The sequence below is a fragment of the Aptenodytes forsteri genome, unplaced genomic scaffold, assembly GCF_000699145.1.
Source record: "Aptenodytes forsteri isolate BGI_AS27 unplaced genomic scaffold, ASM69914v1 Scaffold81, whole genome shotgun sequence".
In the NCBI taxonomy this organism is placed as follows: domain Eukaryota; kingdom Metazoa; phylum Chordata; class Aves; order Sphenisciformes; family Spheniscidae; genus Aptenodytes; species Aptenodytes forsteri.
The window spans coordinates 5,314,223-5,342,081 of NW_008795259.1; the positions used below are offsets into that span (position 1 = coordinate 5,314,223).

The following is a 27,859-nucleotide window of genomic DNA, read 5'->3' on the forward strand; positions in this document are numbered from 1 at the left end:
AAGCACTAACAAATGAAGTTCAGAAATGTAGCATGGTCACATTACATCCTAGTACCTACTTGGCAACAGGACTTTTTCCATTATGTTTCTTGTGATAACACCCCCCCCCAAACAACAAAAAATAAGACAAGAACACCCCACCCCAACCAAACAAAAACCCCACAAACAAGCTTTAATCTAGAAGGAAACACATACTCTCAAAGCACTAACAAATGAAGTTCAGAAATGTAGCATGGTCACATTACATCCTAGTACCTACTTGGCAACAGGACTTTTTCCATTATGTTTCTTGTGAACTGCTGTGTGTTGCATTACATCTGGAAAAAAATAAACAAAGCAGAATTTCAATAGCAATTCCTATTTCCTCTTTTAGATCAATCCAACAAATTCATCTTTCCATCACTACCAGACACTTAGCAGAAGACATTTCCGTTAAATAGGCTAGGCTTAATTTACAGTGCTGAAATTAACAGGTGTTGCATAGAGGAGAGATCAGTTTGTATAGACAGTATAATCAAGACTCTTTACCTTCCATTTCACAGAAGAATGAAACAGAAAGCTAGGAACTGTAACAACCGTTTATGTTTGCTCACCTCTATATTTAATTTTAGGGACTAAATGCGTGACTGAGTATCACCCGTAGGGACTAAATGCGTGACTGAGTATCACCCAGTATGAAAGGATGGAGAGAGAAGAAAGGATTCAGTCAGAAAAGTACAGAATTTTGTATTTTTTTTCTGAACTGCTAAAATTCATCTCAAAACTGTCACACATTCTGAATAGTGAATGAAGACAAGTCTTACACAGAAGTATTGCATTCTGAACCTCAAAATTCACTATGCCAGTAAAGCTTTGCAAATTACATTTGACATAAAAAGAGACACTGTTTCAAACAAGAAACAAGAACTTTAGAGATGTGGTCTACCCTTTTCTTTAAGGCAACCGTTAAATTTTAACAAAAGCAACTTTTCTTGACTCCAACTCTTGATGATCTTGACCTTCTTGGTAGCTATCACTTTGCCTGAACTCCTCTCAATGCTACACATAAGTCCAAATCATGATTTGGGGAAAAAAAAAAAAATCACAATTTTTAAACTTCTGGTAGCACTTCACTAAAATGGCACAAAAGGTGTTCTGAAATGCATTTGTAGTTTCATCAGGTGAACAGATTTTTTTCTTAAGGACAGTATATAGAAGACTATTTGAGCATCTTCCAAATATATTGTAAATTTACTTGGTGCATTCTGAACTCTAAAGAAGAATATGGTGGTGATTTTTTTAAATAAGGAAAAGCTGTCTGAACTGCATATGCAGATTACTGTTTGCACATAAGATCAACCACAAGCTTCTTATTAGTTATTAATGTTTAACAGGATAAAAGTGGTGTCACTCTGTGAAAGCTAGTATAAGTGTTCAGTGGTCCGTGTTCACCTATGAGTCCCATTTCTCATCCTTTCCACCTAGCAGAAGCTTATACTTGTTTGCTACTGAAAGCAATGCAAAACTGGCTTGCCATTCCTTTCAAAATGAAATTACTGACCAGCCACTAGGCTGCTGCTTCCACACATGAACTGTTTTTGAGATATTTGGAAAACACCAGCTTTCAGACTGTAATCACGACTCACTACAGTCCCAAACAGTCCTTATTAACAGTCCAGAGTATAAAAACAGCATAGGTTAAGAATAAGAAGAGGAAAACCTGAACATCCTTTCCGAGTAAAACTAAAAGCTAGACAAATTTGGCACATTTAATGCAAAACAGTCTGCAATTCTTGAAATGCTGCACTGAACTTCTAACCCTGGTAACTGAAGAATAGGTAAAGACATGAAAAGCTACAAACAATCTTGGCTCAAGTGAATTGTAAAGTGTATCTTCCTGGTTGCTCAACACAGCTGTGAACTTCTGCCTCTGAGCTGTCTATGAACACTCCCAGTCCTTGGATTATACAGCAACCTCCTAAGGAAACTGCTGAAAATATACAAAAATTCTTCATTTACATAGCAGATTTCATTCAAATCTCTCAGCTTTGTACCAATGAAGAAAATCAGTCAACTGCATGATTTCCAGAACTGAGTGTGGCAAAATTTCTCAGAGAAGAACCACCTTTGAGTACACAACTACCTTCCTCCTGACTTGAAGCTTCTGAACTGTCCTCCTTGAAGTGTTCTGGTGCCTTAACCGTCTTCAAAGAGGGTTGTAAGTTACCTGCAGAGAATAAAGTTCACGTAGTAACTTTATAGATCTTGAACAACTAGACAGTTCCTGAATGTTTGCACTAAACTGGAAGCTAGGGAAACGGAAGACTGAACTTACTGGTTTGCATATGGCAATAATTTGAACATTGTCTCCTCCAAAGCAGGCCATCTCCAAGAGTAAAGGCTCTATGGAGATACTTCTATTTTAAAGAAAAGAGTGTGCAAAACAATTTTAAAGCTATGGTGCAATTTCAAAAGGTTGGGATCGTGATTACAGTATTAAAAATATTCCTATTATCCTGCACTTTGGATTTTTTTTATAATCTTTTTTGTGTTACAGCAGGAAATGGGAGGAGACCAAATGATAGTTATTAGAATTCTTCTACAACAAGTTATACTCCTCCATTGTCAAATCATTCACCTGCCAAGAGACCTAATTTGGGCCAAGGTCTTCTAGTGCCCTTAACACAGTCTTCATGAACAATTTCTGCCTTTTTATGCCAGATGGGGATTTTTTTTATAATCTTTTTTGTGTTACAGCAGGAAATGGGAGGAGACCAAATGATAGTTATTAGAATTCTTCTACAACAAGTTATACTCCTCCATTGTCAAATCATTCACCTGCCAAGAGACCTAATTTGGGCCAAGGTCTTCTAGTGCCCTTAACACAGTCTTCATGAACAATTTCTGCCTTTTTATGCCAGATGGGATAGAAAAAGAAGTGGCAATAATATTTACAGGTTTTTTGCAAAAATACCACTGCCATGCTCTAAAAAAGGACTAAGTATGGTAATGAATCTACCTCCAGGAGTCTACTCTTTCCCTCTCAAAAAGTTCCAAGTTAGTGCAGATAAAAGCATCTGAAAGCTGTTGTTTAGGAGCTTGAAACGTTGATAGGAAGATCTCTCCAAATATTGTCTGCACTGAACATGCTAAGCCCCCAGAGATCATGCTCTAATAAAGTCTGTTGGAATCAAAAGTCTACTCCAGCCTGAAAAAGTGTCTAAAATAACTGACGTTATGAACCAGGAGGGAGCTAATTGATTTCCTCCTTAATGGAACCATGGCGGCATAATTACACTTACTGAATATATTATTCAGTGTGAGATCCCAACTCACATTTAAGGTATAAGACCCTTCACTGAACACAGAATTTATTTCCACATAGGTTTTACTAAAACCATACCCTTCAGAAAGAGTGAATATTTTTGTATTTCCGTGAAGAGACATTTTTATCCTGAACTCTAAATAGCAACTGAAGACCCATTAAAGCCACAACTGCTTTGTCTGCCAATTAATTCTGCACATCCATTTGAGAACTGATGAGACTTTTCTTAAAGACACGCTTCCCCCACTCCCCTCCACTGTCATCACGTTCAAAATATGCCACCACAGGCTAGCTTGCAGTTGCAAGTATTAGCAGGATTTCAGGAATCCCAAACAGGAAACCTAGAAAAACACACAGAGGCCACCTGTGGTGAGCTACCCCAGACAAGTCATCCAGTCCCCCTTCTCAAAAGAAAAACAACTATGCTTAGATTTATCGCACTATTTGTCTTCACCAAACTTTTTCTTAATATCTAACTCAATGTCAGGGCCCTGAACCATACCAATGGGCTTTGCAACCTCTTCCCCTGCCCTCCCAAGGGCTTCACCTGCCTGTGCTCAAGATCCAATCTCATACAGAGCAGTTCTTCAATTTTGGGTGAGACTGCTGGGAAAGAACTGGCAAAGGTCTCATCTGGAGCCTCCATCCTTTGGCTTGGGAGCCACACTTGAGCTCAGGCCCTTGCCTGGGGTGCAGTGCAGCCATGCCCGTGCCTGGCCATGTACCTCACTGATCCTGTTCTTAACCCTGACCCACTAACTTGTTTTTCTGCCTTGACCTCAGATCTGCCCACTGCTTTGGACTTGTCTGGTAATCACCAGATTCTTGCCTGACCCTGGTCCTAACCTTCCTCACAGCAAGTTAAGCCCAGTGCTTTCTGTCTTATCCGTCAGAGAGAACAGATCATCCTCTTTACATTATGACTCTTTGGTATTTGAAGACATAAGTCATCAAAGTAATCTCCTAGCAGAGAGGAGTTTTTCTTCCTCTCTGCTAAACAATTAAGTTCTTCATCCTATCTGTCCTGCATTCTAGATCTGACAAATCCTCACAAACTTTCGTGTACCCAATTATTTATTTATTATTATACAAATTATCTCCCATTTATAATCACATTATAATCTGTAAGACTTCCTGCAGAATTGACATTTGTCCATTTTACTCTTCTGATCTACCTACCCCACAGATCATTTCTGCCCTGCACTAACCCAGTCAAGTCTATCGTGATGGAACCTGGCACTGGTTCTTTTTCAGACCATTTCAAATTATAATCAGGTACAACAACACATTTGCAAGTTTTTCCCACTTAGATGTAGTCTACAGATTAAAATATGCATACCCTGTGCAGTGTGCCTATCATTAATGTGAATCTTTCTGGACTTTGGAAACTCTTTCCTCCCCGATTCATTACACCAGAGTTGTCAGAATTTTCACAGGAGTAAATTCCAGCCAGTTTCACAATCATCCTGGACCTCATTAGCTTAACTTTTTCACAGAACTGCCATGTAAGAATGTCCTAAGTGTTACTAAAAAAAAAAAAAGTATCGCAAAATGACCTACAGCTTCTACCCTAATCACAAGGCTTCTATCTGATCATGGAAAGAATACATTTGTCACAGCAGATCACACCCATCATTTCAAATTAAAGTCAGCTGTCATGCCTCTATTTTCTTCCAAGCACATATGAGCAGTCTGTTTGAAAACTCCAACTTATTCAATTCCTTACTAAGGTCTTCTGCAATTTCTGAGGCAATGGCCTCGGAGTCAGTGCCTTAACTGTCATGGTGTATAACATGCATCGAAAGAAGGAAAGATTCAACAGAAACAAAGACCACATCCTAAGGCATCCATACAGAGAAGCTAAGGTTAGGTTGTACAAACAATTTGTAACACACAAGTAGGTAAGAGGTCCACCAAGGAAATCTCTGCAATGCAAATGCTTTGAACAAGATTCTGTATGTTCTGAAATTAGGACCGTCCCACTATTTATGTACTATATACCCCAAATTAATCTTAGTTTAAATATCAAGACAAACACTTCATCTCCAAAAGAAACCAAATAAAAAACAGAGGTGATTTTTTTGGGTCAGCTCAAGCTTTTTGTTCCAAAGTTTAAGATTTCTTAAAAGGAAGAAAGTCCCAAACTGTTGCACATGCTCAATTCATAATTACTTATTTTAACAGCATGATGGTACAAAGAAGGAAGAAAGAAAAGAACACAAGCTGATGCTACATAGCACTTTCCCACTGTCAAAAGCACGAGTACCTGCTGAAGTGAATATTCATTGGCAGGGAGTTCAAACACGACCAGTGGAATACAATGTAACATGAATACATAATTATAAAAACATAATTAGGCATGACAGGAAGAATAGCTTTTTATAGACTTTTTGTTATATAAAACAGCATTAGAATATTTCTTACTGTGAGTGTGCAAAGATTCTGATGAAATTGATTGGAAGAAGTTGTATACTCTCTGATTCTGCAGAAAAGCTTGCGATGTATTTGAAAATAGCTGCCTGAAATTTAAGTGAGAGTTTGTTAAATATTACTTATAAAAGTAATATTCCATAGGAAGAATACAAAAATTTACTACAGTACCACTTAAGAGCAAAGTAGGCAGTTCTGAAGAAGTCCAAATGCTTGAACTTGCACGTTCGGCATAAACAATGTTAAATGCTACTTTTGAGCTTTGTTGTTCAGTGCTAGTGTAAGGTTGGAATACAGCCAGTACAAGAAATTGGTATGATGAATTTTTTTTTAATGTAAAAGGTATGTGCTTTTGAGCCATCCCAATTCAAACATTTTAGCCACCTGTAACATTTTATTGAAGAGGAGTTTGGACTGAGTCAAAAAAGCACTGGACTTTATATTTTAACATTTAATTTCCCAAAACAACGCACCTGTTCCTTAAATACACTTATTTGGTTAAATACGAAGTTGAGTTCACCTATAATGTCAGTATTTGAGTTTCATCATTATCTCCAAGAGCAAAGGGTGGGATTCTCAATACCACCATGCACTGGTCTGAGTCTGTTCCCAAGAGGTCAGTGACAACTTCTATTAGCTTCAGAAAAGAAAACAGGCCAAGAATGAATGATTTTTACATCCCACACCAATTTTTCAATTATTGCTCACCAGGAAGCACTACCCGGTTCTATTTTTTTGGAGGGGGGGCAGGGGAGAGCAATTTTTGGCAATTGGGCACATACTTAAGATCCCCAAATAAATATGTATTAATGCTAAACTGATACTGTAAGAAAACTCAATTTGTATACAGTAATGCTATTATCACAAGATTATTCACGTAGCATTCCAGTACAGTCACAACTTAGCTTGCAAATTGTAATTATAGTGCCATGCTACAACATGGTTGGATACGTTTAAAGGTTATCCTCAAACTGAATATCTTGGGTTTGTAATTACTGTGCAGTGAGGTTTCACCTTTCTGTATTACAGATATGTCCTCTTCAGTCAACCTGTTTAACAAGTTTATTCATTTAAAACCAGAATGTTTATTAGCCAAAAATTACTTGCACAGATTTAGTTTTTGGCTTGACAATCAAGCCAATAAAGACAGACAAATAATATTACAGGTCAAAGTAAAAGAAAATTGGGAAGGGGGAGGTTGAAGCACACAGCAGCTCCGTATCTTCTATAGCTAAGCTATTAAGACAAAACCCAAAGATCTGATATGCTTGGACCTGCAGTATATTCTGAGCAGGAGCTTGAAAAGCAGTGCCTGATTCTTCAACAAGTACCCTAAGTCAAGGGACACTGCCTAACCTGATGAATAATTTAAGTTGTTTTGAAGAAGTTGAACAACCCTGACAGGAAGGAACAAACATAACAAGGTATCTGTAACAAACAAAAAGAACAGGGAGGCCCACCCAAATTCGTATTGCTGTTCTGAATTACAAGATTTGACCAACATGTCCCACACCCCAGGAAGCATCCTCACCGCTAGACAGTAGGCTATGAGGCCATTTTTTTAACATGTGTGAGCTACAATTGGTTTTATATACATGCTTCACTATTACTGTTCATTCTTTTCCAAATTCTGTTCTGTCTCTCACTCCATGCTGTCATAAAATTAGAACATATGTGCTTTGAGTTACTGTTTCTAATATTTCTAAATATACCCTTGTATAATGGAGGTAAGACCCTTGCTGAAGCGCTAATCATTGCTATATAATGCTGCTCAGGACAAACATTTTCATAATTGTATGATTACTTCTTTAGAAGTAATCCATTAAAGTTTAATAAGAGTCTAAATTAAAAAAAAAAAGAAAAAAAAAGAGTTAAGGGTATCTATTTCATCACTGCCTTCTGATTTTTTTCACAAATTGTGTTTAGGCAGCAGAATTTCCACTGTCCCTAAAAGTCATCTAGTTTGACTTCAATCACTTTTCAGGTGATGCATTTCAGTTTATTTGCTAAAATATTTACCTGATTATGGGCTCAAGATCAGCATGCCTTCGTTCTTCCCTCTTCTGAAAACCCTGATTTAGTGCTCTTAAAATAGTCTTGTCAAATGCTTCAGAAGACAGTTCCTTTGGGAGCTGAGAAAAAGGTTAATGTTAAAAAAATGAGTAGTTGACATTTTAAAGACTGTATTTGTTCACAATCAGTCTTTATATCTTTTGGTATCAAAAAGAAACTGTATTGTTCCAGCTTGAAGTAAGGTAATTTACAGACTAAAGGTACAACAAATCATCATAATTCAGTTTTGCTAGAGAAACGCTTTGCTGTAAAGCCTCACATCAAATCCGAGTGTAAGATGGTTTATGGTGTTTAAAGCTATTTGAAAGAATTACATTCAGAAATTTACCAGAACTATGTTCTTTTCCAGAATAATTTACAGCCTTTTTTAATTTATTTTTTAAATATTTCACACACAGAAAGTAGGTCTGAAAATAACAAAAAAATTACCAGGGAGGACTCAATGCACTGTACTCACTAGCATCACTTAGCTAGATTAAATTATTTTAAAGAAACAGGAGTAGAAAGGAGACTGTTTCAATTATATGATACACTAGACTTCAGTGGTCAATAATGAGATTAATCAATAGCAAGTCCTTCTCCAGTTGCTATTGACACTGAAACTTCTTACAAAAATTCATTATAACTGTTTCCAGTGCCAGTATTACAAAGTGAGGTCTTCTGATGTTCTAGTTCAGAAGGCAAAATTCTTGCATCTAAAGAGCATGTCTATTTTAAATGAAGAATATTCCCTAGAACAAAGATTTTTCACATTTACCACTTCCAAAATGATGTACTTAAGTACATGAAAGCTGATCAGATTTGTTAATTTATATTTAAAAAAAAAAAAAAAGGTCTTTTAATTTTGGAGCAATTAGAAGTGAAATGCCATAGCAAAAATGCTTTTTCCTGAAGTTAAAAGCTATTGCTAGTCTGGTTAACATCTGCCATCAGTTATGATCTAAGTAATTTACACTAGAGCAGCATCTTCCTCTTGCGTATCTGGAATACACCCAATCCACAGTGCCAGCTGGATATTACATCCTGCTAGTGGTACAACAGCAAAGCACTAAGTAATTATTTCACTGAATGAAGTGATACTATTAGAGAGACACTATGTCTAATGTAGATAATTGCTTGGTAACATACATAAAAGGAACTTCTGGACAGACAGACTCCAGACAGACAGGTGTTGTTAGTATTAGATTAGTACAGTGCTATAGCACCTGAAGATATAAAACCAGAAAGGAGTGCTGAAAGCAGCTTTTCTTAACTGACCCCTTTAGCTTTAATATGTGCTATTGAGGAACTCTGACTGAAAAATTAGTCAGTATTAACCAAAAGGTATCAAAAAGCTACTGCAGAAGCATGGGGATGAGCAAACCTCCTGTCCTGGTGTTTTGTATTTAAATTAGTCTCCGGAAACAGCCACAGCTTTTTTTCTTTAAAACTTTCATTAAAAGGAATTCAATTCCTTCTGTAGTTAAAGATTCAGAGTTACACGAACCCAAGATTAGGTGCTTACTATCTTAACTTCAGGTAATGAGATAGCCTTGTTACTACACGTTTGTTAGCCCTTCCACATATGTGGGTAATTTCCTACATGCGAAGAACAACTTCTGCTTATCACGTAAGAGAAGGTGCTCTTTAAATATAAGGCATCCAAGTTATCCCATTTACTACCTTAGTTTTTCTCACCGATGCTTCTATTCTGAAACAATTTTTACAGTTATCTTACTCCTATCACCCACAACTTTGGAATTTCCTATCAAGTATTTTGACCGTTCTTTTCTCTCCCTAGAAAATTGAGCATACTACTTAACAATGCCATGCAGACTGGAAATAAGAATAACAAAAAGCCAAAATGCAAGTGCATATGAACCGGACAGCATTCGTACTTCTACGGTGCTTTTTAAAGTAAGGTGTTTTATCCTGCTTTAACAATTCTCTCTTTCTTCTCTACTTACGGCTATCAAACCAACACAAATCAAATATATTTTTCAGCTGTGCACATTCTCCACAGAACACCTCAGCAAGCTCATAGCAGCCTGTGGTTGTCCTCCTCTTGTCCTGCCATCTTCTATATATCTAGACTCTGCTGGAGCAGTCAAGCCAGCATGTGGAACACTCCGCATCTGAAGAGCTGCCATCAGTCAAACCGGACAGCTCTGCAACATTTTGGATCCTGTCTGTTTGCCTGGCTCCTCCTCCTGGCAGCATGTAGGTACTAGAGGGTCCGTTTCAGAAACTGGTGTTTGTCTTTATTTTACAGGTAGAACAGGAGGCATGCAGTTGAACACTCATCCCAGAGCTGCACGGGATCCCATATGACAGTCCTGCTTTTAAGGTTCTCTTCAGGAGCAGATGCATGTACCCTATGTTGTGGGACACCCCATCCGCAACCAGAAATGCCATCCATAATTCAAATCCTCACAAATCAAGCTCTGGGAACTCTTGGAACTAGATATTCCAACTAGATTAAAGCAGTAGTGAATACTCACTGCTTCATTTCTACAACACTAGAAAACATAATGTTGATAATTGAAACAGTGAACAAGACAATGACCTTTGTACAGTAACTGGCTTTCCACTTGTAATTAACACTGCAGTTAAGAACAACAGATGCTATCAAAACATGCCCAAAACAGATCTTTCATTAGTGCCCTGAACAGTGAGCTTAAATACAGAATTTCCCAGAATAGGTGGAACCCAAACAATTAGACACTGGCAATGAAACACACTGTTTGAGGTCATCACACTCGTGGGGTCTACATGTGGCCTATGCACACAAATGCATTCCCTGCTTGGGGCAGGGGGTGGAGAACAGCTTAGAGAACTTTTACTTTTTTTAAACACGCACAAATAGTTGCTAGATTTTCTCAAATTTAACTCCTTGCGATAGCAAATATGCCTGCCTTTGTTCTACTGAAGAACACAACAGTAAAATTAAGAACTATTATGCTCATGGCTCTGCCTCATTAATTAGAAACAACAAATGATACTCTTAAGGTCATTCTAACAGGGACACCAATCAGCAAACAACCAGTGCTTGTACCTATACATTAACTCTGTGGGGAATATTAAAAACTCATCTGGTAGTTTTATGGTAGTTCAGTTAAAACTATAAGAGCAATTTCAGATGAGACAAACGATGTCCTCCTGGGAAACTCGCCAAATATTCTGTTGAGCTGCTTTATCTGTCAAGCTGCTCCACCACAATATACATTATTTAAATAGTTAATACAATTGTGAAGTACAAAAATCTGGTAGCATGCTTTTGTTTCTGTAATGACACCCCAGAAATCACAGCTCTCCTAGACTACTTCCGAAGTTATAAACCTGATGTGTAAACACTACTTTTATATTTCAATACATACTTTTAGCAGGAATTCCTGAAGCTCCTGGTGTGTTTTTGTTACACACGTTACCGAAAGATCGGACCAGGTTACCTAGTAAGGAAGGAAAAGAGAATGAGGAAAGTTTCTTTTTCCAAGTATCATACCAGTTTGCTGGTCTTAACATTTCCATCTCAGTAGAAGGGTTAACACTTGCAGGTAAGTAAATACCAGGCAAAACAGGGATAATGGTGTACCTTTTCAAAGACGTATACTGATTTTGAGTGTACATTTTAAGGTCACCTTCATGTTATTTGTTGCTAGAGAGAGTATGAGTAAATTCAGGTGAATGCAATGAAGTCCCTGAAGATTACTAGCTTACTGACTTAGAAAGAAGCCAGGCAGAAGGCTCTGTAATTATAGGACTTGTGTCAAACAGACATCATTAACTGCAAAAACCAGGTAGCAGAGAAAAGGACTGTAGGTCAGATGTACTGAATTGAGCTCTCGCTGCCATTATCATGAGTCAAGACCAAAAAAAAAACCCAAACAAAAAAAACCTCTTTGTTTATGTTACCTATAAAATAATTTTACCTGCCTCAGGCTTGAATCTTAAATGGTCATATAGAAGTTGCTGTAGGGTACAATTCATAGAAAGTACTGCAAGTTACTAAATAAGTTACTCAAGAATCAGACAGCATTTTGGTATACGCTTGTATAAACTTTCAGTAGCTTATTGTTCTGACACAACATGCAAGTAGTAAAACAGCACCTTCACATGCATATTTTGAGAAAAAAGAAGTAAGCTTGGTTAGATGAGTGCTGCCTGGCTTTAAGCCCACTTCTGGGCTTAAGATTCCCATTACATGCATGGGAAGATTCTGTGTAATGGGAGTGGACATGGCAATTACAAACATTCATTTACTCCGAAGAGTTGATAGGATAACGTCAACCACCAACTGCCTTCAACTTAGTCCCCAGAAATGCCAACTACTCTTGGTGCCCTCAGTTGGGAAGCCATGACTGTAATTGCTGTTATAACCTTAAAAAAGCAGTGTCTGGGCAAGCACAAAATGATCTGCAGTGAGGAGCACAGTATATACCTGCACAGATGAGGAGAGGAAACTCTTTCCTAAAAGAACTGAGGTGGAGGAGTTTCAAGCTTACTCAAATACTTCCCAGAATATCTCCACATTCCCCCTTTAACAAAGAAATTCAAAACCACTGTCAAATCCATCTATGCGCTGAATTTTCAAAATAGTTTTGTGACTTTAAATATTAACAATCCATATGGGCATTCTGTACAAACCTCTCCTACCTACTATTGTATTTTACCTAGTACTCAGTTCACAGAGTATTTGGACAAAAGATCTTTGACAAGGTTGAAATACTTGGGCAAGTTAACCTTTAAGACTTTGAAGGCTAAATTCCACATTACTGTCCTCAGCAAAAGAAGGGTGCAGAATTTTTTGCAAATTTCACCTTCAGACAAGATCAACAACAAGGTATCTGTTGCCACTACTTGACTTCAAAAACAGAAATAGTACACATGTCAACTTAATTCTAATTTTAAGCTTCTAGTAATACCAGAAAAGACAAAACTCTATAATTCACAACTCTTTAGAGAATTCAATATCAAATTTTGGGACGAACACGTCAGTTTTCAGCTCAAAATGGCATTTTTTTAAGTTTGCCTCTTCAAAGAGCTCCCATGACCCATGTCAAATGGCCAGTTACAATGTTTCATCTAAAACATTATTTTGTTGGGGGAAAAAAGGTAAAATTTAACTCTATGTTCAAATAGAGTTTGACCAGAGTCACATCTATTGGCCAAATGACTCATAATGTTAGTCAGTCCTTGCTAAGAAAATTACTACTTTGATTCAATTAGAACATCGCCACCAACGGCCTCAGCAGCTATTACTTAACACCTACAGCCTTTAATACCAAACCTCAATACCGAATGCTTCTTTTCCAAAGTAGTAAGAAGCAGTATTTCAGTTTTGTTTAACATTCACTCACATTATTGTTTCATATGTTGCCTGTGGCTATTATAATACATGAAGACTATACTAGGTAGGTCTTCAAGTTTGTTGACATTTTTTAGCTTGTTTGTTTTTACCTTAACAAACAAACCCCAAACAAACAAACAAACCAACCCCCAGTTTTGTCAAAACCCACAGGAACCATCCTCTTATGGTAAACATTCATGAAAGAGATTTAAGAGGACCATATGACTCCAAGCAATATATTACTGCAGACACAAGAACTGCGCTCCTATGCCACTTGAGCAAACAATCAACTGGTTTTAGAGTTCTTTGTAATGCTTACCCCAAACTAGCAAAAGCCAAGTTTCCTGAAGTGATGCCACACACCCAGCTATGGCCGGTGTTTTACACCTTCCCACCTTATGCCCACAATTACATAAAACACCTGATCTGCACATAGAATCCAAGAGAATTATAGGGTAATTCCAAGAATCTCTGAAGACCCTAATGTAATTCAAAACTGCCTTCTGAGCAGGTATTTGAAACAAGCTGTATATATCTACAATACATAGGTATCACGAAGACATTTACTTTAATATTCTAGAGCTTATTTGCTTACTTTGAACGTGTACTCCAAATGTTTGTCAGCCCTTTTTCTTGGTACTCCTTTCAGGGTTATCTTGTCAATGTGTACAGCTGAAAGAAAAACACCTTACTGTACACGCCAAAATTACAGTTTTAAAATGTATCTACTTACCTAGCCACTCTGAGAATTACTGTATGCCATTTACTGACTCACACAACCCCACTCTTTCTCACATGCTATTTTACTATAACAAACTGCAGGGGGCAGGTGGAGCCTTGCTCTCTACAAAGTATTTCTCTGGCCTGACCACAACCCCTTCATTGCAGATCATGGGAAACTGTGCATTACCCAAGAGCTTATTTAGACTGAAAGTCACATAAATACAACAATATAACCACTACAAGTGAAAAGACAATGAAAGGAAGTCAAATTGCATCTTTACTCCAAGAAGTAACAAGTGCTGATAAAAGCCAGTGACAGTGCCTTCCACATCCACGTTTCTGAAACATCAAGTAGTAATGAGAGCAAACTAAGGCAGAAGAACCACATTTCTGAAAGGCACTTAGGTGGAAGGAAACACTTGGGGAAGGCCTGAAGGAGACAGAAATGCGTGTTAGCAAACAGAAAATGAAAAGGAGAAGCAGAAGGCTACTACAATCGTACTGTAAAGAGTTATCATTAAATTGAACTGAAAAGGAAGAAAGGTACTTTAAAGTACTTGCTACTTTAACATTCCTTCCCCATAGCCTACTGTATTCAGGAATAGGCAAGTTCTGGCTGTGACCTGATAAGAAGCAGCACCATATGACTTTCAGGGTCTGGAGATTTTCTTGAGGGCACATAACATTGTTCAGGTAATACTCTATATAAAAATCCTCATGTAGCTGAGATGGGCTTTTCACTTTTCCTGCTATGCTGACCTAAGAATTCAAGAGAATTTTATTCCTTTACAAGCATGAACACATCTTTACATGTAAAAAAATTTATTTAAAAAACAGTTCGACCAGCCCTACACCATCAGTGCTTCCTTTCAATGCTTTTGAAACTTTTTCTTTTTTGGGGGGAGGTGGGAGGAGGGTGGTGTTACCAGCTAAAGTTTTCCTTTCAATTTTTAACTGCATGTTTACATGGGATATACTAGGAACTATGCATAACAATAATAAAAAATAATAATAATAATAATAAAAAAATCAACCTCCTACAAGTGTATGTTACAAAGCTTATTCTTGGAGATTAGCTAATTACCATTTCATCTAACTGAAGCATCTTTAATGAATTTTGTTAAAGTTACAATTATAGTATCATCCCCATCGAAAATGCCAGTTCTAAGAGAACTAAGTATTAGCAATTTCCTTAAAGGAATAATAAGCCAGCATATAAACCTATTGATAGCGTTACAGCTTCCAATTCTTTTAGTAGAGACGGACAAATACTGAGTGTGCTGGTGTTCACTGGTTGTAACCCTCTACCTGGGAGTTAGAGCGCTAAACAATCAGTTCATTTTCATCAGTTAATGAAGATTAATTATTACAAAGCAAAGAAATCAGATGAGCTAAGGATGCCAGACAATAACATACATCTATGTACTGTGAAAAGCCGAATGTTTGGTGACCTTAATTTTTACCTGTCTGGTATGGATAAAAGCACTGTTAGAAAAACGACTATGGCGTAACGTGAGTTTTGGTGCAGTAAAGTTTCTTAATGGCCAATGTTAAAATTCATACCATCAGCTGAATTGATATTCATAAGTTAGTTAAAAAGTTGATTCCCATGACTGGAACTGAGAATAGTGGTTTAAATTGCATTTCACTACATTCTTATATTTAGCATACATAATTATGGAAACTAACACCATTAACATTCACAGACAAGCTTCTTTTCTAATGAGATTATGTTTAAACTATTGAATGTTCTCAATGCTAAATATATTTGTCCTCAAGTATAAAGAAATTTTACCACCCAATGCAGTACCTTCAGCTTCCTTAACTTCTTTTTGTTGCTGTTGCATGCTTCATTGTAGTAAGTGATAAAACAGGTAATTACAGTGCTGCTGCACAGCTTTAGTTCCACAGTTTCAATAGACCACTTTAAAATTCTGTTTCCACAATCACATTTTAAATATTCTAAATGGCTAGACTGAGAAGAAATGTTTGAATATACAAGCCAACTGGGCGCGTTACATTTCTACATTTATTTTGGACACAACACATGCATTCAGGACAATTAAGTCAAGCATGTATACGTGACACTGCTTCCACTGTAAGTATGAGTTAAGATTTCTAAAAATCATATTCATCACAGCTGAGAATAAAAAACGTGTTTTATTATCATGTGCTATTTCTAACCCAGTAACGAGGTTTCTGTAGCAGGGACTCCCTTTCTATCACGTACCTATATAGCAAATATCACAAAATTACTCTGATCCTTCACTCTAGTTTCTAACTATGATAATACGAATGCTGAGAAATATTTAAGCTCTTCGCTAGATTCAATTATTCAACTTTTCTGTGCTTCTGTTACTTAATTCAGGAGCGCTGCTAAAGAGAGTCTCCCTTTTGTGTTTCTAATTTGTGAATATGAACACTTTGAACTCTGTAAAAGGATTTGAAACAGGTTTGTTGTCTGTAATCTGCCATAATCTTTCTCTGTGTTTTTTTTCAAGGAATTAAAACTCTCAAATTGCCTGCCTTCAAAGTGTAATTAAATCTCCACAGTAGAGACAAAAGGACATTTATGAGGACAAAAGGAATAGCAATAGTTTTTCCACATTGCCAGCTCTCCACTATCTGCAAGATAGCGTAGACTAATTTTGAGTAGACAAGTGATTCGCTAATCTTGTTGGAGAATAAAGGGTAAGAATAAATCTGTTTTCAATAAAGCTCCTTTCTTCAAAGAGAAGAAACTGTGCTGGCAATTGCACAGAAGAGTGCTGTTCACGCTCTGAAGCCTTGTTCTCATTCTCCCCAACAGAGCCAAAAGATGACTTACTTCTACAGAAAGCCTCTCACTTCTCCAAACTACCACTTGTACAAAACCTCCTAATACGTGTTTTTTCTTTCTTTGTTTGTTTTTTAAGACTAATCAAATACAACTGAATCAAGTAGCAAAAGCTATGCACTGTTTCACACTATCTTCACGTTTAGTTTTGCTTCAAAAATCGAAACATCGTTAATAAAATTGCATTAAATTTTCTTGTTTTCTCCCAAATTCCACCTCTTTTTTCAGGAGGAAGCCTATTTGCAATCAATTTTCATGCATGCAGTCACTAATAATTAGCAGCTAACAAGAATGACAACTTGTTACAATAAAGAAAAGACCAAGTAGGCAGCAGAGAAGCTATTATACTTACCAATCATTGCAGTTTCTCATTCAGATGAACAGCAAGACAGATGCAAGATTTCTACACCTCCAGGCAGAGTTTAGCGTTCAAAAAACACCCCCAACTTTAAAGTGTTCCTCAAAAGAAACCTCAGACGACATACCTTCTCGCTGAGGTCTATGGGAAGCCATTGGTAGTCCATCATGAGGTGCTGTGGTTCGTTCTAGCAAACTGGTCTCATTACTTGACATGCAGTCACTATGGGAAAAGTCATTCTAAATTGAGAAGGAAAAAAATGGAAGCGTCTTAATAGAATGTATTATTATCAAAGCTTGCTCTAAACAGCAGAAATAAAAAAAAAAAGTTCCTTATTTGGTATTCTACAGGAGAAAAACCTGAAGCTCCTGGCAGTGGCAAAAAGGTGGTCATTAGCCATTTCAGTTCTTACTTTTTTATTTATTTATTAAATGTCAGCTATAACCTCCAATGTTTCACTGACCTTATTTTAAAAAGAGAACAGGGTGGGGGACAGATCACGTGCCTTTAGGGTATCTCAAGCTGGACGATTCAAGATTATTAGCTCAGAACTTCAGTGCTAATTTACTGTTAGTATGAACTCTTTCAATTACTAACCTGTGAAGTCATCTACTCACTACACTCTAAACACATTCTCCTCAATTATATTTATGCCCTGTATCTTCAGCCTGCCACCTCTTCTATGTAGGAAATCATGAACAACTGTTTGGACGGTCTGTCAGGACATACGGTCCTAACAGCTAAATCCATGCATCTCTTACTAACTAAACATTCAGAATGCAACCAGTTGCCAGCAACACCCTCTCTTCCATAGAGAAAAGGACAGACTGAAAGCTCATCTCCCCCCACATTTGCATGCAGACTTCAAAATTAGATGCCAAGAATTACTATTGTTTTAATACAGTGCATAAGGAGGGACAGAACAGGAAGTTGAGGTGCTGGAGCGTGTCCAGAGAAGGGCAGCGAGGCTGGTGAAGGGTCTAGAGAACAAGTCCTGTGAGGAATTGGACTATACTCAGAAGACTTGCATAAACATTTCTCCATTACCTGAAAGGAGGTTGTAGCGAGGTGGGTGTTGGTCTCTTCTCCCAAGTAACAAGTGATAGGACGAGAGGAAATGGCCTCAAGTTGCACCAGGGGAGGTTTAGATTGGATATTAAGAAAACTTTCTTCACCAAGAGGGTTGTCAAGCATTGGAACAGGCTGCCCAGGGAAGTGGCTGGGTCACCATCCCTGGAGGTATTCAAAAGATGTGTAGATGTGGCATATAAGGACATGGTTTAGTGGTGGAGTTGGCAGTGTTAGGTTTATGGTTGGACTCAATGATCTTAAAGGTCTTTTCCAACCTAAACGATTCTATGATTCTATAAAATCATACATGACAGATAACATGGACAGATAAGTAAAAGAAGAAAGAACAAGTTAAGCTAACAATGATAAACTAGAGAAAAGTATTAGATGAGTATGGACTTCAAGTGGTTTCTCTAGGGTAACAAGAGTCTATATAATTTTTCCCAAATGAAGAGAAAACATTAAATGTATCAATTTATAGGTTCTTCAGTAACCAGGTCTTGTTAAAAAAACCAAACTGACCAACCAAGCTAAAATTCAGAAATGTTTTAAAACATCCACTGACTTTAGATGCAACTGTTTTTGCCAGTTGACCAGTGTAATTCCATGTTTCAAGGAAACAACACATTGCCTTAAAAAACACACATCCACGATGAACTAGGAAATACTGGAAGTTACTAGCGAGTTTCTGGATTAATCTGTTTTAAGTGAGGCACCTCTATTTATCTGTAACAAGTAGTACAGCATATGAGCTTAGCAAGTACCTAAAAGCCATCAATATGCAAATACCATATTGATGGTAGCAGCGGCGGCAGCAGTGCAGAGGGGGAGAGAAGATGGTTCTCTGTTTAGCACCACAAATCAACCAAACGCTGTTTTTTATTAAGCACTGGAAGCTAAAACAGTGGGTAGGTTTCTTGGGAAAGCTTTCAAAAGAAGCAAGTTAAACAGAGGACATTCAATGCACTGCAAATATTTAGCAACTGGTCAGCATGAAAACTAGAAGGTAAATAAATACCTATCTTATTAGTAGCTCTATAAAACAAAATTCCTGGGAGAAATGGATACTTTTTGGAGTAGATGGATATTGAAAGTTCAAAGTCTGTTCCTCTCATTCAGGACGAAGAACATTGCTCCACTGAAAGACCTTCATAAAAGATGGGTAGAGGAAAAATATAAATCTTCAGACAGTATTCTCATTTTTAAATATAGGAAGCAAAAGATTCTGGAAGTAAGTGCCAGAATATATGTGACTTTTTTTTTTCCCTGAAGGACTTGTGCAACGTGATGGGACAAACCAGCAGCCAAGACTAGTTTCCTTGTTTGGTACAGAGGACCCCAAGACTGTCACAACAGGCAGACCAGAATGAGGAAGCACAGAGGTGTCAAAAGACATTGGAATCCCCTTGCAATTTGTGAAGTCTTCAGTGAACTTCTTCAGATTTGACAGATGTACCAACTAAAGTTTGCTTCATCTTACTAAAGCAGCTTTACATCGTCTGTAGCGTGGGTACAAACTGTGGCAACTCCTAACAATACATTCAACTCCTTTAGGACCCAGTAAGCATACAGGCATCAAGCCTGCCCTAGGCATACTGTTAATCTAACTTTCATCAGTCACATCAACAGCAGTACACAATTAGCAAGTGAACATCTATGTGCCTTTAGACCGCACTACAGATGGTCTGAGGAACTGAATGACATCTTAGCTGTTTCATCTAAATCAGCGTATGGTTTGTGTTCTACACTGAGTGTCAGTTAATTTCAGGTTTCAAAGCAATCACTTAAAATACAGAGCATGCTTTGTTTCCTCGAGATAAAACTCACACCAGTCCCTAGTCACTCAGTAAACAATCTCAGCAAACTTAACTGACCAAAACAGTATTTTGTGCTTCAAACATCTAATAAATTATGAGCACAATGTCGGACTTGGAATAAGAAAGGAAAATAGCTGTATATCAACAAGATTGCATTTTAACAGCTTTAGCAAATTTCCAAGTTTAGTTTAATTTAAAAAAAAAAAAAAAATCACAAGCATGCTCTGGAGAGCGCCACTTTCAGATCTCCTCAAAACTCCCATTGGTACTGTTTTGTCAGACATTTCATAACAACTGTGGACATAACCAAACCCAAATACTTCACTTTTTAAGTGTTAACTCCTGGTCATGCATTATTCACAAAACTGTTGGCATTTGAGCATTAAAGTTACCCTGTTAAAATTATGATTCATTTAAGACTGTCCATAAAAAGCACTACTACTATGATTAACTGGCTGTGTCCAAACTACATAAGCTAACAAGTTTAGCACATATTTTGGTATGAGAGTGTCTTCCTGACATGAAAACAAACTACTGAACCAAGATTTCTAGAGAAGATCAATGTCAATTCTCTGGCAGAGGTAAGGTCTTCCTTAAACTACGGCCACACGCTTTGCCAAAAGCAGCTTTTGTATCTTTCTTCCACGCTGCATGCCGAAGATGACAGACATTTGGATTAACCCTGACAGAGTCTCTCAAACTATTCAATTTGTTTTACTTTTCTAAGATGTCTTTTTCCACCTCTGAAATCATGATCGTAAGAGCTGAAGGCAGTGCTTCATTCATTTTAAGGAACAAGCTGAGACTTCCACCTACTCAAGTACTTTTTTTAAAAAATTCACAAAGGGATCTAAAAACAAATTTAAAGTCAGACCTTCTTTTGCATTCAAAGTCAGGCTATTTGTGTTGATTAAGGGAAAAATAAATTACAGCCTATTCTAACAAATAATTGCTAGTTAAGAAGTCAAAGAAATTGTGAGCGGTTTTTAGAAGAGAGGTGTGGAAGTAAGATTTGCTTCAAAGATGTATTCTGCTCAGCTCATGTCAAAGAAGCATTAAATATTGCTGCTACACCTCCTAATACTAGAAAACTGCTTCTCACCTAGCATATACATCATCTTTGTAACAGTGTTCAAATATTTTTGCAGAGAATTATTCTAGAATGGTTACTTTTCTATCCATGGCAGCATTCGGTACCAGGTGAACTACATCCACGTTTGAAGACTCCCTCTAAATTGTAAAGTATTACATGGTTCAAACAAGACCTGACATCGATGATTTTATAAATCATCGTAACTGTAAAAAAGTTCGTCATTTATTCACTTGAAAAATTCTTCACCTAGAAAATTAAACCAGTAATATGTACTGCATGCATTCTGTGAATGACAGCTCTCACAATACCTACTGGAACGCAGGAGGTACTGTCTACCTCCGTCTAGGGTAATCCAGGGCAGTCATAGCTTTACCTTACAGCCTGCAAGGGTTATCTCTGTTACAGCTCCAGATCCTGTCTTAAGCTGCATTACAACTCTTCACATTTGGTGTTAGCTACTATGACAGTCCTACATCAAACACTCACGAGTAACTAAAATACAAGTGGCATTGTCAGAGCGGACAACTCTAGCATGGAAGTGACTGGAAAGTCTAGGCAGTCTGGAGGGCCAACGAATATTAAGAGTGACATTGTGGGTTGCTACCCGGTGCCAGTCACACCACACACACAAGTCCTTTAAAACTGGGTATGCTGCCGAGGAGTTCCTGTCGATGGTCATGCTGTATAGCGCTAATTGTGCTAGTCATTTCCTGTCAATGAATAAAATGTATTCACACAACACATGCAAGTGTAAGGTTAATTCTTGGATAAGCCTTTGTCACTGTAAGGCTTTCACATGTAAGGATTCACTGCAGCTCATAGTGCTGCTGCTAATGATTAAAATACAGTGAAGCAAGAAATGTGGGTGGCCCCAAACCAGTTGCCAGATAATTAATTTCATAATCGCACAGATCTTTGTGACAGGCTAGAGTATTAACTACATTTCTCCCAGAAAGTGAAATGAGCTAAGAGAACGCTCTAAAAATTGTCTGCTCTCACAATCTAGACCAGAGTTTTGTATCCAAGTCGTCTTTCCTCATATGGTTGAAAGCAAGTACCATATTCAAAAAAAACCCACCTGTCACTCGAGATGTTTCCCATGACTGTAAAGACAAGCCCCAAACGTCTAAAGTGGTGAGCCATCCTGCTCGGAAGGATGCTGCTCTGTATAACTAACGTGTGTGAGCAGAGCAAATCTCAGCTAGTCTATACATGACAGATGTCCAAACTCTGCCTTCTATTAACGTAGATGGCTGATCAAAAAATGTCATGCTGGTATTGGTTTGGCAGTATGTAATGAAATCTGTTATCGGATAGCCTACTAATCATCATGAGCAAGTGATTGATGCACATAAGTCTTCTAATGTTTGCATTGCACTTTCATAAAAGAACTATTCATGCATCAGCTCTGATGAGCACTAACAAGGGAAACCTGCTTACAGCAGCTGGACAGCTTGATTAGTTCTACATGCCCAAATATGAAAGCTTATTTTTCTGCAAGACTTCAGTAAACGTGCTGTTAGGGACAGCAGTACTTAGCCTTGCAGGCTGTGCAGATGCAAACTGGCACAGCTCATTCATTCATGTACAAGTGGGAACTGGCAAACAAAACCAGATGAAAGAAGGCATCTTGGAAGAATCAAGGTCTACCTCATGAGCATGAATTATCAACTACAGCATCTGTACCTCAGAGAAATTTGAGTGATGTCAGAATAATCATTAATAGATGCGGTGCCAGTTACAAGACCAAAGCCATGATCTGCTTGAAACAATCCTTACAAGCTACCACCCTTATTGCTTCACAACTGTGATACAGAGATGCATAGCTATGTAGCTATGTTAGCACAAAGGCTAAACATCACCTCTTCAGAAGCAACAATCAGCTGAAACTGCACGTGTACCTGTGTGCTGCTGAACCTTCTCTTGATGACAAGAGCAGCAAAGAGGAAGCCTTACCCAAGACTCTGTGCAACTATATCTGCACCGTAACACCTAATTCTTGCTGTTGCTTGAATATAGGGATAGAACTTTCATGCCATCTTATACTTAAATGGAAATTCAGCACATGCATTTAATACTCACAAATGCAAACATACAGGGCAGCAATGCTTCAAAATCTGTTTAATGTTGACAACTGTTGATGCAATAGACTTTCCCGTGCAAAAAATCTACTACTGTCTTGGGCAAGCTGCTAGCCAAATGCAAGATCAAGGCTGAAAACAATTTCCCAAGTGACACTGCTGCTAAGTTATGCTTCAGTTCAAGCTTTGAACTACGCAATGGCACTGTCCGATTGATTTGAGATGCAGAGAGCTGTCCTACAAGAGTAAGAACAGAATCGGCCTCAAGATCTAAGACCACAAAGATCTACCAAATGACCTCTCTTTTGGCCACAGCCAACAACTTAAATGCTTCCTTGTTAACTTATCTTTTCACATGCACAATCAACCTCCAGAACAATAATGCTTATTCCACATAGAATCACAGGCTGGAGAAATGGGCTGACAGGAACCTCAGGAAGTTCAATAAGGGGAAGCGCAAAGTCCTGCACCTGGGGAGGAACAACTACAGGCACCACACAAGCTGGGGCCTAACCCGCTAGAAAGCAGCTTTGCAGAAAAAGACCTATACATATAAAAATGTATATAAATACATCTGAAGGGAGGGTGCAAAATGGATGGAGCCAGGCTCTTCTCAGTGGTGCCCAGTGACAGGCCCAGAGGCAGTGGGCACAAACTGAAACACAGGAGGTTCCCTCTGAACATCAAGAAACACTTTTTCACTGTGAGGATGACCGAGCACTAGCACAGATTGCCCCGAGAGGTTGTGGAGTCTCTGTCCATGGAGATACTCAAAAGCCGTCTGGACACGGTCCTGGGCAACTGACTGTAGGTGGCCCTGCTTGAGCAGGGAGAGGTGGTGGACAAGACGACCTCCAGAGGTCCCAGCCAACCTCAGTCATTTTGTGGTTCTGTGACCAGACATAAAATCCCATAAAATGCAAAATAAAAGCCTGACTGGCTGAACATACGGTTCAAACAGATAATGTGCAACTGCCCTATTAACTCGTATCTAGTAAGCTGGACTGCATAGAGAGAACGCACAGTTGCCCAAGAGTACTTCAAGGCATATTTGTTTAGTGAAACTATTTTAAGAGCTCACCTGTAAAAGGCAGCAACAAAACACTACAAGGGAGACAGAAACCTTTTGAAAAAACATCAGCTGATTCAGGGAGGAAAAGCACACCATATGACAGCTTCAGCAATCACATATTGACTAACTTGTAGCACTGTGAAATCATGACAATGTTGAGACAAAGGGCATACCAAGCTCTTACACAGCATTACAACTTCAGCTATCAAGGCCTGGTGGCAACGACACTTGAAGTACCAGACATATCAGCTACAGCAATGATTTACAGTGCTGGGGGAATACCGCACCTTGCGTTTGCTAGAAACACAGCACGTTCTTTCTTTAAGTCTCATCTGCATCTGAGCTTTTAACTGGACTTAAACCACAGTTTCAGTCCAACCTAGCTAGCCCATGACAAAGTAGAGAACTTGAAGCTAAAGCCAGCAATGCAATAGTTCAGATGTTACTGCATCGCCAGTTGGTTTCTCATCCAACAACTTTGTATAACTTCAGTACCATTACAGTTGTCTGTTGAGTGAATAAGAAGAAAGTTACTTGAATGTATTAGTTCAGACTTATACAAAAAATTATTCTCACAATGGCCTAGAGTGACGGAAAGATTTAAAAAACATTTGCCCCTTAAGAGTGGTTCACTGAAGTACAATTAGTACTGAGAAGAGACAATGTCTTCATTACTACTTTTAACTACTGGCAGAAGGTAATATGTCATTTTGTCCAATTCTTGAACTCAAGAGGTCTAAGCAGCATAGTTTAAAAGTATTCTTTCATGTATGGCAGTTCCAAACAACAGAAAATCTGTCATGTTCTTATCTCACTCTTAAGACGCTTCTCAAGGCATTAAATCTCCTTTCACTATTAAAAGTATTTTTACTTTCTTCTCCCAAAAAGGACAAGATTAAGAGGTTGAGGAAAGGCAAGAAGCTCACGAGGGAATGCAGTTTCCAGCCAGATCTCTGAGCTTGTCCTCTGCACACTTCTGTCTCTGAAAGTATAAACCCTTAGAGTTGGAGGATACTACAGAAATTAACCAAGTCTTGGAGGAAAAGCAGACATTTAGTATTAGTTACAGTTAATGGAGAATCAACTGTAGTGTTTCCTAGGGCAGCTATGGCTAGACACCGATATTGGCAAGTAAATGAGGTGACAGAGATTTAAGCAGACAGAATCCTACAAACTTCAGTGGTTTCATAGATACAGCCATCTTACTGCTGTTGTCTGCATCCTTTCCTCCAGCTCTTTAGAAAGAGCCGAGAGTCCTCGGTACTCCAAGCCCAGCGAGATCCTGCTATCTACAAATAAGTCAACATTGGGCAACACTGAGAACCAGACCACAGCTTAACAACAGTAATCTAAGTGCAAGCATTAGGAAGTCATAGGTATCTTTCCAATGCCCTCAGTGCTCATTTAGTATGTTGGAGACAAAACTGGCATGGAAAACAGCGAGAGGCTGATTAACCCTGGTATAAAGGGACTGGGCAAGGCTACAAACTCACCTTGTCCTAACACCTCATATTTAGAACTACACGACTAAAACAACTGAGAGCAGTGAAAGTTTTTACTCCACAATTTCCTGGAGCATTAGCATGCACATTTAGACAGAAGTCTTTCATTTTAGGTATTGTCTTTTATCTAGTTATGACTTCCTTTCCAGAAGACTTCCAGTAATGTTTCTGGAAATCCTTAACTCCTGCTTGGAGGCAGAGAAATTCCTGTTCAGAGACAAGGGTGTTAGGTTCACTGAAGGAGCCGGAATACTTTGTATCTCAGTATGCAAAACTTGTAAAACATTCATATTTTCCTGGAGCATACCACCATTTAAAAGATCTTTGCCAAGAGTAAAATGACATTTGTTATCTTTCTGCCTCTTATTTAAACCAGACTCTGAAGACACACTTTTCCTTATACTCAATTCTAGGACACTAAAAAGAGTGCACTGCAACTTCAAAATGGGATTGCCTGTATTTTTGTTCTCACAGACAGAGCTCTTAGATTCTAAAATTAAGTTCTACTACCTTGTTCTGCTGCAAGTCACTGAAGATCAATTATAAAAGCACTCTTCTAATTTGCAGACAAAATATCCTATAAATAGAAGCCTACTAAGAAAAATACTCTGTAAATAGAAACTTTCCCTTTGTTTGTAAGTAGAGACTTTTTCTGTAAAGAATCCTCCAGCCAGCTAATTATAACACTATTCAGCAAACCATTATCTCCAGGAGATTGCTTGTTTCAACAGAACCTTAGTTCTGTTACTGTCAAGTATGCCTGATTAAATGTTCCAGTGTCTAAAGCAAGCCACATTTATTATGTTAGCACATATTCAGACCTCCTTCAATATTTCAGCATTCTGATCTCAGATCTTGGATGGGATGGAGCAAGATAAGCAATAAAATCAAACAGCTTTGATACCGATACACTTATTAAACAAACATAATCAATACAAGAATTAAGCTATGTGTTCTGTTACTTAAACCAATACATATAGTGGTATCAGCACTCTTTGCACATTAATGCTTGTTTTATGACTACAGATGTGAATGCTGCTAGTTTATTCTTATACTTCAACTTTAGATTGAAAGTTCATATTCTGCATAGCTTAATGTACCAATGACTTTTTTTCCAAAAGGTGTTATTATAAACTACACCTTCATTTAAAAATCTGCAAATAGTATCAAGTGTTTCTACCTGAAGTAAAAAAAAAAAAAAAAAATTCAGAACACTTTCTTAAAGAAATACAGTTTATGCAATTATAAGGCAATCCTACCTCTGCCCATCCCACTCCAACAGTCCTGTCTCCTACAACTTTTGAATTTATCAGCCATTTCCAGCTAAATTTGTTAAAATGTATCACTAAGAAATGCTAAGTTCTTAAAGGATCAGTAAAATAGGAGACCAAAAAGAGCAGCAATCCTACTAATCCCTTGTCAAGAAGCAACTTTAATGTGATGGCACAGATCCTATCCAGAAAACATAATCCAAATCATGGGAAAAAGCAAACTGCTTTATGTTCTAGTAAATCACCCACAAATTCTTTGTAGGCGAATCTCTCTAGTCCTGCTGCTCATTATAACTAAATGTTATAGCTCCTGGAAACCTCAAACCAAGACATTTTGTTAGATATGCCACATGCAATAACATAGTCCTTGCCCTAAGGAATTCAGAACCTAAACTTGACAAATAAACTACCTGGTTCAATTCCAGGTCTGAACTCCACCACCTCCGTAGGTTGACTTCACATCACCGTTGCTTGCCATAGGTACATATTATGTCATGGGTCATGTGAACAACAGCTCTCCTACCACCTCCAGGCCGTTCAGAAGACATGAGCTGAGAAAGCCCAGGAGTGTTAAGAAGACCAGAGCTGGGCTAGCAGCCTCTCAGCACAAAACTTCTCTTGTGGTTTACCTGCTCGATAAACCGGGCACACCACAGACCCTCTCGGGACAGGCCGTGTTCGCGGCAAAGCCTTCCCGCAAAGACCCCAGGGTCTTCCCACGCCCTAGGCTTCCCCCCCCGCGGCTCTCCCTTCGGGAAAAGGGCTGCGGGATCCCAGGCGTTCCGGGCAAGGACAGTTCGGGAAAAGCTGCGGGATCCCAGGCGTTCCGGGCAAGGACAGCTCCTCGGACCGACGCCCGGGCGGGGCCGCGGCGGGGGCAGCGCCCGGCGGGAAGGGAAGGG

At 38.4% G+C, this 27,859-nt stretch overlaps 1 protein-coding gene across 4 annotated transcripts in view; it reads right to left on the minus strand.

Moving 5' to 3' along the window:
- Positions 1 to 27,859, minus strand: part of ZCCHC2 (zinc finger CCHC-type containing 2) — a 53,389-nt gene that overhangs the window by 11,667 nt on the left and 13,863 nt on the right. For 2 of the 4 annotated variants that reach the window (XM_019472048.1, XM_009279207.1), the window contains exons 2-8: positions 17,178 to 17,289; positions 13,729 to 13,805; positions 11,164 to 11,235; positions 7,754 to 7,866; positions 5,729 to 5,823; positions 2,123 to 2,206; positions 260 to 317 (exon numbers count right to left, since the gene is read on the minus strand). In XM_019472048.1, coding sequence (XP_019327593.1) covers positions 260 to 317; positions 2,123 to 2,206; positions 5,729 to 5,823; positions 7,754 to 7,866; positions 11,164 to 11,235; positions 13,729 to 13,805; positions 17,178 to 17,289 — 611 coding nt within the window. The remainder of the gene's footprint in view (positions 1 to 259; positions 318 to 2,122; positions 2,207 to 5,728; positions 5,824 to 7,753; positions 7,867 to 11,163; positions 11,236 to 13,728; positions 13,806 to 17,177; positions 17,290 to 27,859) is intronic. The other 2 variants (XM_009279209.1, XM_009279208.1) reach the window with 1 other exon arrangement.